The sequence below is a fragment of the Anser cygnoides genome, chromosome 2 (assembly GCF_040182565.1).
Source record: "Anser cygnoides isolate HZ-2024a breed goose chromosome 2, Taihu_goose_T2T_genome, whole genome shotgun sequence".
In the NCBI taxonomy this organism is placed as follows: domain Eukaryota; kingdom Metazoa; phylum Chordata; class Aves; order Anseriformes; family Anatidae; genus Anser; species Anser cygnoides.
This window is the reverse complement of record NC_089874.1, coordinates 93871002-93884244: the sequence shown is the minus strand read 5'-3', so window position 1 is coordinate 93884244 and position 13243 is coordinate 93871002. Positions and strand designations below refer to the sequence as shown.

The 13243-nt window shown below is 38.6% G+C and overlaps 1 protein-coding gene across 8 annotated transcripts in view; it reads left to right on the top strand.

The window, feature by feature from the left end:
• The window catches only part of EPB41L4B (erythrocyte membrane protein band 4.1 like 4B), a 174885-nt gene that overhangs the window by 138990 nt on the left and 22652 nt on the right, over nucleotides 1-13243 (top strand). For 7 of the 8 annotated variants that reach the window (XM_048046016.2, XM_066992624.1, XM_048046018.2 and 4 more), the window contains 3 exons: nucleotides 2124-2228; nucleotides 5725-5863; nucleotides 6331-6408. In XM_048046016.2, the coding sequence (XP_047901973.2) occupies nucleotides 2124-2228; nucleotides 5725-5863; nucleotides 6331-6408 (322 nt within the window). Of the gene's footprint in view, nucleotides 1-2123; nucleotides 2229-5724; nucleotides 5864-6330; nucleotides 6409-13243 lie in introns of those variants that run through there. The other variant, XR_007157561.2, reaches the window with a different exon arrangement.

The following is a 13243-nucleotide window of genomic DNA, read 5'->3' as shown; positions in this document are numbered from 1 at the left end:
CTTTGCTGTTTCACATTGGGCTGTTTCTGAGCCCATTGGTAGTTTGAGTGCATTGTTTGTTATACTTTTTGAGCACATATTTTTCAGCTCGTGTGTAGTTGATACCACTGTTTTTGTTCCTTCTTAAGATGATGGAAGGGTTTAAAATTTGAAATTAACACCCTGTAAAGGCACTGGAGAATTGTAGGGACTGCTCACTCAGAGCAAGAATTTCAGCTGACATATTTCTGAGCTGAAAATAATGGAATTACACGCATTGACACCCCTTGGAGATTTGACCATCAGATTCAGTAATTAAAAAGGTCTTAACATATTTATCCTACTTATGTCAGAACCTGAACTGAAAATCACTTTGAGTAAATTGAACTACCATTTTTTTCAGTTGTCAAAAGCTACCTTTGGTTTAGCACAAGCTGTCAAAAATAAATAAATAAATAAATAAAGTAAAAGACTATCTAGAGCAGCCATCCATTCTGAACCATGACTTGATGAAGATGACATTGGTGGCTTCCATCATGACGCTGATTCACAGATTTCCAGATCAGATGTACTGACTTCAAGATTAGAAAAAAGATGGTTGGGGCTCTTTTCTTCCATTATCCACCCCTTAATTGCCAGCCTAAGAAATTCATCAAGGAGTCTGAAAATCTGGCTGAATTATTCTGCATTCGTCTCATTGCAAATCTGAGATATAAATGGCTGACCCTGAAATTGGATTTTGGGAGGCAATGAGATATGATTTGTGCTGCTGTTGAATTGGCTTTGTGAAATTAATGGAATCAAAAATCAGAAAAACAGTTGACAGAAGTTCTTTTTCCTTGGAAAGTGGAACTAGTTGAGTCTTGTTTATGATATATGTGTTTCCTTCGTACTTTCATGCTTGCCATTCCTCAATCCTATGCTCTGTGACCTCCCCAACAACCAAGAAACACATAGGAAAACTGAAAATAGAGTCCGATGGCTATGCCTTCCCAATAAGCTCTGTTGCAGCTGGACAGCAAGTTCAGAAGTTATCAGAGATAGTTAATAATTTTAAAACCCACAGGGGTGTCAGAGAGAACTGCAATTGTGAAGATTGTGTACTTATTTTATTATGGCTTTAGAAGACTCATATGATGCAGGTGGACTTGAAAAATTCAACCCAAGTATATAATTTAAAGACGAGTTTGTCCCACTTCTGCCAGTTGTGGTATGTACCTCAGTGCATGAGCAGTCCTACCAGCAATAAGTTGGGCTGCTTAATTACTTGGCATAGTATCTGACTTCAGGTTAGATGATAGAATACAGCTCACACATTATTAATCAATACTTTCAGATTATTCCTTCAATGTTTGGCATATTTATTGTTTATAGTATTTCTCATACATATACAGTACACTTAATTATCACATGTTGCTTCAAATAAAAGTAGTATTTAAGATAATTCCTGTATATTCCTGTCACTTAGGCTCATGATTGAAATGATTTCCCCCCAAGGTCTTGAAGATCTTGTATTCAAGCCTTTGTTAACCCTAATGAAAATGGTTGAAGAGAAGATCCTTTTAGATGGTTGTCCTCATTCCCATTTCTATCCTTTGTTGAAGCTCTGCAGATGTTTTCCACATTCATGAGCATCTAAAATGTGTCTCAGTTTTGCATTTATTTCTGACAAGCATTTTTTTCTTGGATCAAATCCATTATTCATTAGAAAAATAATGTTTAATTTCAGGTGAAAACTATTTTAAACAGAACAGATTTCAGAATTGATAAAATTAGTTTTTGTTAATTTTTTTTTTCTGTCAAAAATATTTCTGACATGGCTGAATAGCTGGGCTGTTATTAAAATGTTGTCCTTTGGAACCAGTGACACTTCCACATGGGCTCTTACATAGGCTCTGTATTTTTAATCAGTTGCTGCTTTTATAAAAAGCATGCTATGGACAGGAGAGTGAATTCACACATCCTTTTCTGTTCATACACACTGGCCACTGGACTATAAATGGATGGATAATAAAAGGATGAACTTCAATGAGCACTTGCCAATTTGCAAGATAAACATGTGTTGATGAGTTAGAACTTTGTTGATATGCCTGAAGTAGTTTAAATAAAGACTGCGTCACATGTATTTTTATTGTTATTTTTAGAAGTCCAGCTCCAGTGCGACCTGAAACTACGCCATCAACTGGCCCTACAGAAAAGCAGGAAATTAAAGTTTCTCGTGTGAGGAAGTTAACCAGACAGTACAGCTTGTGAGTAACATATAGCACTATCTTTGTGTTTTTGCCTGCTCCAGCTGAAAATGAAGGGGGATGCTAATTATTGCTCTAGCTGCTCTTTCTGAAAGGCATGAATGCAATTACATGATAATGATCTTATACTGATACCGTTCCTTTCATCTCTGAGAATCTTTAAGCTTTTAAAACTTGTGAATTTGCCATCCCTATGCAGTTACTAACCTCAGAATTGCAGACCCTCTTTTTCTGAGATTACAGGTTAGAAATTAAAAACCCCTTTACCACATGAAATGTCAAAGACTTGGTGTGTGTTGGAGCAAGCTGCTCTGTCTGCTTTATTATAAGCCCATTTGCAAAATGAGGGAAACAGTCCTTAGCTTTTAGGTGGTCAAGCTGTGCTGTCAGCTGTTCCCTCCTAGAAAGGGAGCACTCTCTCTTTCTCTCCGATTTTGTCACTGGCAGAAATTGCTGAGTATGCTACAGCTATGGTAGCAAAGTTAGGTCTCTTAGTCCTGGCAAGATTGATCTACGCCTATAGAGCTTTGGCATCCCATTTACACCTAGTTCTTCTAATTTTAGAGTCTGGAGATGCAAGGTACTGAATAAATGTGGAAATCAATTTGTTGGTTTGTCCTTCATATGAACCGACAGACAAGGCCACCAGAAACCAGGGCAGTAAGCTGACAAGAAAAGGAACAAAAAGAGAGAATGTCCATATAAATTTACTAATAGAAGAACACCAACTTTGTAACGAAGAAAGAATTATATATTCTTTCTATATGGAATGGCAACCATTAGTACCTCTAGCAATTTAACTTTCTAGTGTCACTAAATATATAAGTTTTCTTTCCATCCAAAAAGATTCTAATAAATGTCAATATGCAATTATTTTGTCTCACTGTCAAGAAAAATGAAAAAAGAAAAAAAAAAGATGAAATATCTAGAAGAAATAAAAGAATGAATCAAATTGAAGCTAGGAGGAAAAGGAGCATTTAGCCAAATCGACATTTGTCCAAGAGACCAAGGCTAACATATGGGAACACACAGCCACAGCTTGGTCAGCAGACCATGACATGACTCTTTTACCATGATAGATCAGCCAGCATGGTTTAAAAATGAGACAGGAGATGGGAATTGACAACTCAAGCTGGGAAGAGAACTCAGGTTCCCTTACTGCCTGTTAATCCTGAAGGTAACATGACAGCTAACTTGGCAGCATTTGGTAGGAGCAGTTTCTCAAGACCTGAAAGCCTGTTTACTCCCTGCGCCCAGCAGAGCTCAAAAAGCAGAATGCTTTTCTTGGGTGAGATGCCACTTCTACTTCCTCTTTTTCTACAAGCCAGGAGAAGGAAGTCCCATACGTATTTCAAGATGTATCTGATTTTTCAGATTTTTATATAAAGCAGGGACTTGTAGATAGCAGCCATCAAAGGAAAAAGCTGTGGCACGTAGTGGACCTCTTATGTTATGTTACGCATGTGACAGATAATGAACAGAACATGATGGCTGATGTGTAAGGATGGGCAAGAAATCCATGTCCTATTGCAGGCATAGTCACATGTTTTGTACGCATACTTTGAAAAGTTCTCTATTTAAGTTTTAGCATAAGGAGGTTGTTAAATTGGTCCTCAAATACTTCTATGTAGCAAAGAAAGAAAGCAGGGTTACACTGCATAGACAATTTTCACGTAAAAAATATTAAGTAACGTTATATATGCAAAAGCAGATTTCCACTGGAACCATCCAAGTAAGGTAGTAGGATAAGGTGGTGTTGAGAATAGTGAGGCTAGTGAGAAATCAGTTTTTAAGAGTCTGAGAGAAAAAAAAAAAGTCTGTAAGTTGTTTACCAGTAAATAGAAGGTGACCACTAATGAAGGAGAGATGTTGGTAAATGGACATAGAATAACAAAAATAGATACCTCAAGGTATACAGTGAAGAAGGCCAATGCTCAGACTTTTGGCTAGCATGCTGATAGCTTGATGACTGATAAGACTGGACCCTGACATTTTGGTTCCCAGACACGAAGAAGCCTTTCTTAACTGGCAAGTTCTCGACAATTTTCCGCTTCCTTCTCTGCAACAGAACAGCTTTACCCAGCAAGGATGGGGAGGGTGCCAATGTGTTCCTACTGAGAGAGGGGAGCAAGAGCTGAGAAAAAATGTCAGCAATGTGTTTCTGAAAGAAAGATTAACTAGGTCAACAACCAAAATCTGGCCTGTTGGATTAATAAAACATCTACTTAGTAGGTCCGAAAGATTTTGCATTTTCTTTCCAGCATAAAAACAGTGTACTCCTCATGCTCTGGTGATTAATTCTATCCTTACCCAGAAGAAATAAAAAATGAAGTATGGAAAAGGTGTCATTAATGTCCATACCTTTATGCCCTAAAACAAAACAAAACAAAACCAAAAAACAACAACACTACGACACATTATCATCATCCAAACAATCCAGAGAAAGGCTGTGTACCCTCTATGTAATGTAGGTTTGAAGTATTGTGTTGCACAGGCACACTGTACAGGTACCAAGCACAGTTGTGTTCTGGAAATGTCTGTCAAACTGGCATGGCAGGGCTCTGTGCACTGTGACTACCTAATTGGTAGTTAAAATCTGTGCCATTTTCTGAGCAGAAAAAATCATTTTTACCCATGCTTTAAACTGTCAAATTATAGTCTTTCCTTTCTACACATCATTCCCAGTAATAAAGGTTGTGTATGCCAGATTGTAACTCTGTTTACCTCCATGCAATTTCAATTAGCAATTGGAAAAATTCTGACCCAGGGCTGACTGATCCCAATAATTCATAGTCAATGGGGGTCTACAAAAGTAAATGAAGGTACAGTATTCTCTACTGGCTTTCCTTTAGTGGTGATGGTAAGTGAGATGGAAAGAGCTCAGCTGGATGTCCTAGAGCCCAAGGGAAGTGTGCAAACTGGTTTTAAATTAAATGTTTTCTCTGTAAACTGAATAAATGGAAGAACATACCCTCACAAGAATGTTTCTACAGAGCTCCTCCTGGAGTTGATCAAAGTCCTTTAAAGCCAGTTTGGAAATAATATGCAGTGACTGCATGCCAAATCCCCTTAAGACTAAGGAGTAATCTTAAGCCAGTAAAGCAGTCGGTCCCATAGATGGATCTAACCAGGTCTGTTGTTATCAAGATAGCCAGTCTCTGTAGAAGAAATTGTGAACATTAGAGTAATATCAAATAAGTTCACGTATTCACATGTACATTCTCCATAGAAACACTACTTGTGCATCATGCCCATAAGATTTCCATTTGTAGATGAGGGTTAACTAGCCAACTGATTTTTGAGGAATCTTCTAGGCTTTAAAAATCCAACTTATTTGCCAAGTTAGCTGTAAACACTGCATTACAGATGGAACAGAATTTCATTCCAGATCGCTAGAGCTGACATACAGCTGTCCAGTGCCTCCTCCAGAACAAGTATGGTCGAAGTCAGGTGATACTTTCTAATTAGAAGATGTGCCTGCTTTTATCAACCGCAGTGATGAAGATGACCTTCCACCAGCACTGGCAGCAGCAGCAGCAGCATCAACCTCTGTGTCTTCAGCATCTCCCGGGTCACAGAAAACTTGTACACCACAGACATCAGAAGGACAAACACAGGTTTCACCTGGTGGCAAGGTAATATGCAAAGAGGTGATCTTAAGACAGTTGGGAGAATATTCGGGAAGAGTGGGAGGGAGTAGTAAGTAATGTTTTCCTTACATGAAATAATTCCATATTTCAGAGTAGGTTTTAATCCAGAATTGTCACAATATGTTTAACCTTTTTTGTAAGTGCAGCAGCCAGGAAATATTCAGAGCCCACTACAAGACCCAACAAAAATCAATAATAGGTTTTCATCAACTTTGGGGGGCAACAGACCAGCATTAAATTAATTTTTACCTTGATTTCAAAGGTGCGTGGCTTTGCTGTCCATCTCTCCTGAGTAGCCATTTTTAACATTGCATGAAATTTGAAATCTATTTGATAATCTATGCTTTAAGGAATAAAACCAAAAACCACAACAAAGAAAAAAAAACAACAACAACTAGAATTAAGAAAACTAAATGTTTTCTTCAAAATTGTGTTTCTCCTTTGCTTTTCAGAGTTCCACAGATGCTGGGAGTACTTTTGCTTTGGAGCCAGGTGACCTTCTGATGGATTTCACAGAGGCCACACCTATGGTAAATAATTTCCGTTTGCAACCAGAAAAGTGTAAAAGTTTTCAATAATTTCCGTGGAGCTGAAATGAATGGATTACTATGCAGTGGGTTGGATGGTGCACAGGAATAAAATAAATTTCCTTGATATGCAATAATCCTGAGCACCTGTCAAACTCTGCATCATAGAAAATCTATTCACATCAACAATTATGGCTGAGGTTTTGAATGTGATTTTTTTATTGTTGGATGACTTTTCATTTCTCTTCTACCTGGATAACCTTACACTTTGCTCCACTGCTTTCACCAGCCTCTTTTGTCCTCTTACCGTAGATTCATGATGTGCTCATAGATTTGCTTTTGGGAGTTGTCTGGAAAGTCCCTTCTCAACACAGGTTTCGTTCAGACCTTATCCAACAGCCAACCCAAAGACATGTATTTGCACTTTCATGTTTCATTAGCACAGTGTTTTGCTTCAGATTAAAGCAAAATAGTCTGTAACATTGATGATTAACTTCTTTTTTTAAAAGTATGTGTTTTGTGGTTTTGCTTAAAAGCAGAAGAGAGATGCTGTCCCACTGAAATCAAAATGCCGTTTGATTTCAGTGATCTCAGGCTTTCTTCTCAGATTTCCAGCAGATTACATGAAGGATCACAGTGTGATCCTTAACTTTCTCCAAGTCATCCTGCATTGCAAATAGCTCTAATGCCAGATAGCTCTGCTGTCAAAAGCTGTTTTTGCTGTCTTCTAGAAACTGCATTTAAAGCGTATAAAACATAACAGAGTCATAACAGCATTCTTGGCATAAATATTTCTGTATTGAAGTACCTGTTCTGGACATTGCTTTCAATATGTGGTTATGTCCTAGTTTACAGTATCAGGAAGGTGTTGTGGGGATGTGCCTTTTATTTCAGAAAAATTATGGTACGAGTTTGTAGGTAATGGTTTCTGTCCTGCTACTGCTGGATGAGCAACGTGTCTTCCCCTGCAAGTCTGGCAAAGTGAAAAAGTATACCTCCTAGGTTCCTCCCTGCTTGCAGAACAGGTGGGGATATTCAGTGGTGGCTTTTGGGCTTTGGAGGCATGTGGCCATCTCTGCAGAGCCCAGGAGCCTCACCTTTTCTGTGAGCTCCATTTCTGTGGATGCCTAGCCTTCAGATCTCTGATGTTAATTGCAGTGCTAGACCATGGTTATTAGCAATTCTCCTGGTATTCTTGGCATGCTCCCAGCAAGTCCTGCATTAGCAGTGGGTTATGGTAGGGGCACCAGGTGTACTATGTCTAGAGACCTGCTGCCGTGGGTGGAAAGGCTGGTTTGGTGCAGGGGACTGGGCAGAAGCTAGGAAACTTCTGAGTTTGCCACTGGCATGCTGCATTTTGGGAAAACACTGTCCCTAGAGGGATGGAGAAATCTGCAAGGCTCTTCTCGCTTATGCAGTTTTAAGCCTGTGGGGTTGTTTCTTCACAAAGTCCATAAGGGCACTTGATGTGTACTTCAGGGGTTCATTAAGCAGGTTTTGTGTTCTTCACCTGCCATCATAGTCCTATCACCACCCACCCTGTTCCTGCTGACCCATGTGTTATCTCTGCCCTTCGGCCTGGCACAGCTGAACAGTCCTTGCACCCCAATACTTTCATAACGCAGATGCTGGATCTCTTAACTGCAGCAATTGAAATTGAAGGGGCCTTCTATCCACCTTCTGTCCCCTGGGGCTCCTTGGGTGAGAGAGCTGTTCCAGCACTGGCAGTTGCATTGAGACTACCATGCTTACTGCTCCTACACCTACCATGCATTGCACCTGAACATCCCACGGCAAAACGAGGAGTGTCTACTGAAAAGGGAAGGTTTACCTGGGACCTTCTTGACGTGCTGGATCATGAAACCATCCCATTCCAGAAAGTGGTAGACAGAGAGGTATTCAAGTTGAACCACCTTCCCCTGAACGTTTCTGGGAGAAGAGAAAATTAAAAAGGAACAAAGGAAAGAGGGAAAGATGCGGGGTTCAACGTTCTGCAGTCTTTGCCAGTAGTTTAGGCTGGTAAGACACAGGCAGATTGAAACAGATAGGTTACATTGTTCTCAGTATTAATAACATGGTTGTGGCTAAACTGTAAGTAATTCTCCTTTGGAGTTTATAAATATATTTCTTATTCTAAAAAACATTATACCATAGTTTATTTTAATAATCTGAATATTTGGAAATGAGTCATGGAGACTTTAGCAGCTGACCTGCCCTAGACAATATAGGCTTGAGTTTTGTTTCCATTTAATAGAAGACAACATCACATGATTTTCCTTTTCCAGACAAGGAAATTGGCTTTTTTTTTTAGCTAAAAACTTTACCCAGTCATCATTTCCCTTTCCTACCCCACCATCCACTGACATAATATATCATACCGTATGTTCATAAACTAACCTTCCATGGCTTTCTTGGTTTTAATATTTCGGAGAGCATGTACTGCACAGCATCAATCAGCCCTTTTTGTTTTGTTTAATGTCTGTAAAGGTCAGCTTGTTCTCTAAAGAGTAGTTATTGTTTACAGACCTTTCCCTGCAGTTTCACTGGCTACAGGTTTCTGTCAATTGAGGTTTGAATGAAAAGTTTACTCGTAAGGGAGTGAGGCTCCAAACAAAAGCAAGCTAAATACATAAATACATACCTTTGAGACACTTTGAATATTTATTAATTCTGTTGTGGCAACGTGTGCTGTCATTTGAGTGTCAAGATCACATACTGCTTAGCTTCACGTTAACTGGCAATTCAGTGGTAGTGTGCTGGGTTTGCACACCGTGGTCTGGCAGTTGGTTTGTTGCTTGTTAATTATACCCTTATTTGTTTCCTTTCCAGTGACATGAACGTTATCTGAAGGGGTCATTCATGCTGCCTCATCTGCCCGAGGTGATAGGGTTGGAAGTTTAGGTTCCTATATAGGCAGAGTTTCCTGCTGAGGGGCGTTCAGGCAGCTGACTTCTCTTTGTTGCCTGGAATAAGGCACCTAAATTGCACACCTAAAATCAACTTTATTTTGGTCCTGATATATGCTGCCAAACTGCCCACGTTGACTGCAGAGCTGTTAATTTGAAGCAGTTTCAGACATCCTCCCTTCTCTTCTGTAACATCGCTGGCAGAGAGTGATTAATAGTCACTGACTCAGCTGCGTGATCTTTGTTGTTCAGTGTTTGATCATTGATGCTTCTTGATGGCCTTGGGTTTTATCCATGTTTTGCTGCTGTTGCCCATACAGTGGAAGCTTTAAAACATGCTAAGGGTTAGAGTTAGAAGTGGAGCTCACAAAATCAAATTAACTTATAAAAATGGAGGGATTGGTGAATAGATTGGATTAATAGTATTCATCCAGGCTACCACGCAGGGATCAGAGCAGGCAAATTTGTCTATTCTGTCAGCCTGGAGGAATTACTGTGATGTATACGAGAACCAGCTGAGCGCTAATGGTCACTTAGTCATCAATACTTAGACTGCCAATAACAGCAGGGCAATGGCGAGGCAGAAAATCATTTTGCAGGAGAACTAATACATATTTAGTAATGCAGATTGCCTAGAAGTGAAAGGTATCCTTCTGTGCTTTGCACTCTTCAAACCATGTGGCTTATGCATGCTTCTACTCAATTTTCAAGTAAATCCTATAGTTAATTGATTACAATGCATTACATGCTGTCCTTAAAATCATTATAGCACATGCAGAAGAAAATCCTTGTCTTTCTGTACCAGTTCATTGTGACTTTTAGCACTGTGCCTGGCTTGTATGTTTTCAAGGTTTAATGCCTGCTGCATTCTCTGTTTCAGAAAGCAACTGGATTGTTTTTATTTTTTTTAATATGTTATACATGAAAAATTACAGTATCATATTAGAAGCATCCTTACTCTGTTTTTTTAAAACTAGTCTTAGTATTGTGGTAGTCTCTGCCTACTTAGCGTTGTAGTAGGCTGTGCTATCAGACTGCATCTCTCTCATCTTTCTAGCTTTTATGGAACTGGAAATCAAAGCTTAAGCTTGCAGCTATTCTGTTCCAGCTTACAGCCAGCATGATCTGTGACATGGTTATGAATGCAGAGCTTTCTTGTTTGATTACAGAAAGCTCAGTCCCAAGACCCTGAATGAATGTGGCAGCTGCTACACGGTGCTGACAAGTACCTTCCCAACCAAGACAGAAAGACAATGTGTGAAAACTTCTGTTAGACCTAACGGAATAGGACAAAATAAATAGGAATGAACAGTCCTATATAAAATGTACTTATTTCTAAACTTTGGCTATGGTTTATAATACAAGGTGGATGGGTTAGGACTTAACCGTGATAACATCTCAAAAGGTATCAGAGAGCATTGATTTACAACTAGCGGTATACTTGCAAACTCTATATGTTCTTATTTCATGCTGTATCCATTGGAGAAATTTCTAGAGCATCACCTGCCATCTATTGGTGGAGAAGAGTAAGCAGACAATTATTTGCTTTTTCAAAACTTGAGATACAGCATTTAAGAGGTACAAATTATTGGCGTGATAGTTTAAAAATGAAAAATAATGGCCACCAGTGTAAACCTAGTTTTTTTTACTTAAGTTGAGTTGAAAACAAATAGTTTATTTCAGTAGTGGCATTACTGGTGTAAGCACTGCTGTTCATTGAAAGTGATCACACTAAGTTTGAAAGAATACAGAATTTGATGCATTAGCACCTACATTTTTGGAAATAAAATGAAGCAACCTGGTCAAAAGGCAGTCATCTCTAGGTAAGATTGTGAGAAGTATTAGTAACTTGATGGGGGCAGTATAACATCCTTGCAAATTCTCAGCAGATAGTTATAGTGAGTAAATGGCAGCAAGTAGAGGAGGATAAGTAAATAATATAATTTCACTCCTCATTAACATTTATTATATTGATAAAGAAGAGTTGACTGGATTTTTAGTTGCTAAGTTTTTATGACAATTTTGCAAGGTTGCAATAAGCCAAAGAACAATGGAATGTGAAATGAGTTCAGTATTTCTTGCCTTCATTTTCAGTAACTTTTCACCTCATATGCAAAGCAATATTTCAATGGAAGGCAGGTAAACACATCAAACTTTTAAATAGCTCCACAATCAGTCCTTTTAGCATTGATTTCTAAAGAAAAGTGTCTATAATGCAATATTTTATAAGAGCATTATCTAGCATGTAACTACTACAAGTGGCTGAAAATATAGATCAAGTATCTCTCCATCCCCAGGGGTCTGTAAAACATCTTAGTCAGAGACAAATTTATAAATGCTTTACTTACTGTGAACTACATACTGAAGATAAAATAGGTCTTCTCAAAACTTAGGTAGGCTGTGTGATATATTTCAAAATCAGAAGCTTTCTACTTTTATATCTTCGTTTAAAAAGAAAAAAAAAAAAGATTCATTACAAGATTAATTGGAAGCAATAAATATGACTGGAATCAAAGGAGTGAGTTCAAAAATGCTATTTTCTGAGCCAGACTCTTCAATTACAATATTTGCACATTCAGATAGGGTAGCTTACATGCAATAGCCAATTATTAGCAAAACAATGTGCACAAAGGAGTGGTTTGTCTGTTAAATTTACAGATACATGTACACATAAGAACCCAAAGCAAGAAGCAACATGTTAAATGTACATTTATTCCCAGTTTCAAATTAACTGCAAAATATTAACTGCATATTAAATGAAGAAATAGTGAAGAGCAGCAATTACTAAAGCAAACAATTTTTATACAAAAAGCTTGTAGCAACAAGCAATAAATCTAGTTCCATAGGAACCCAATGAATACTTCAAATTGAAATACTGATATTGCAAAGAGCCTTTTTTTCTGCTAAAGAAAGGGGCACTGCATGTTCAACCAGATAAGAACGCAATTCAAAGGGGTGCACTGTACTGCTCAGTCAAATCGAGTATGAGACGTTTGATGGGGGATTGCAGAGGGGAAGTACTCAGTGCTGTGTGCAGTGCCAGGCTCCTGGGAGCACAGTGTCTGATTCAAGCAAACGCAAATTACCTGAGCATCATTTAGGTTATATAAAGCATGCTGATAACTAGAGAGGGGACTTAGCACATTTAGAAGCAATCACGGCACTTAAGCAGCCAAAATAATGGCTGAATGCATTTTGGACTGGATGTTTCCCTGATAACTGCTTCTGATAGTCTGCATGGATAGAGCGCTATAAATAGGATTTGCAACTAATATGTATCTCTGCACGTAGTTTGAGCATGGGGCTTTACTGGTGGATGACAGTCTCATAAGCAGTCTATTGAATTACTAGCATGCAAGATAACTGAGAGTCTGGGAATGCAGTCAGACTCAGAGACTGCCTGCTGGATCTTAGTTTAACATTCTCTAAAAAATACAAAATGCTTTGACTGCTTCCCAACTGTTTGGGAATTTGTTCCCATTTGCCCATTACAGAAGGGCACATTGACTTAGTCGAGAAGCAGAACGAGAGATTGCTAAAAGATGAACTGTGAGGATTTAGATTTACTTTTATTTTGCCCTTAGTTTAAGGAATGTAAATTCATTGGCTCGATGAACGTTTATTTTCCCTTTAGCCCCTTATGCTCAACAGAACAACTTGGTGCTCTCTGTAAACGTATGACAGATGATTCAACACTTCCCTATTTCTTTAACTAATTGAAAGTGAATTCTGCATAAAAATAAATATCCAGAAGGTGAAATCCACTGCTGACTATGCACCAGTGGACACTGTGATAAATTGGATAGGATGTGTACATGAGCAAGAAAAGGTACCAAAAAGAAGGGAAGGTGTTAAGTGGAAAAAGGTGCAGGCGTGTGATGCTGTGCTGAGCCTACTCTAATTCACTGCTTTTAAATACTGAATGACCCACT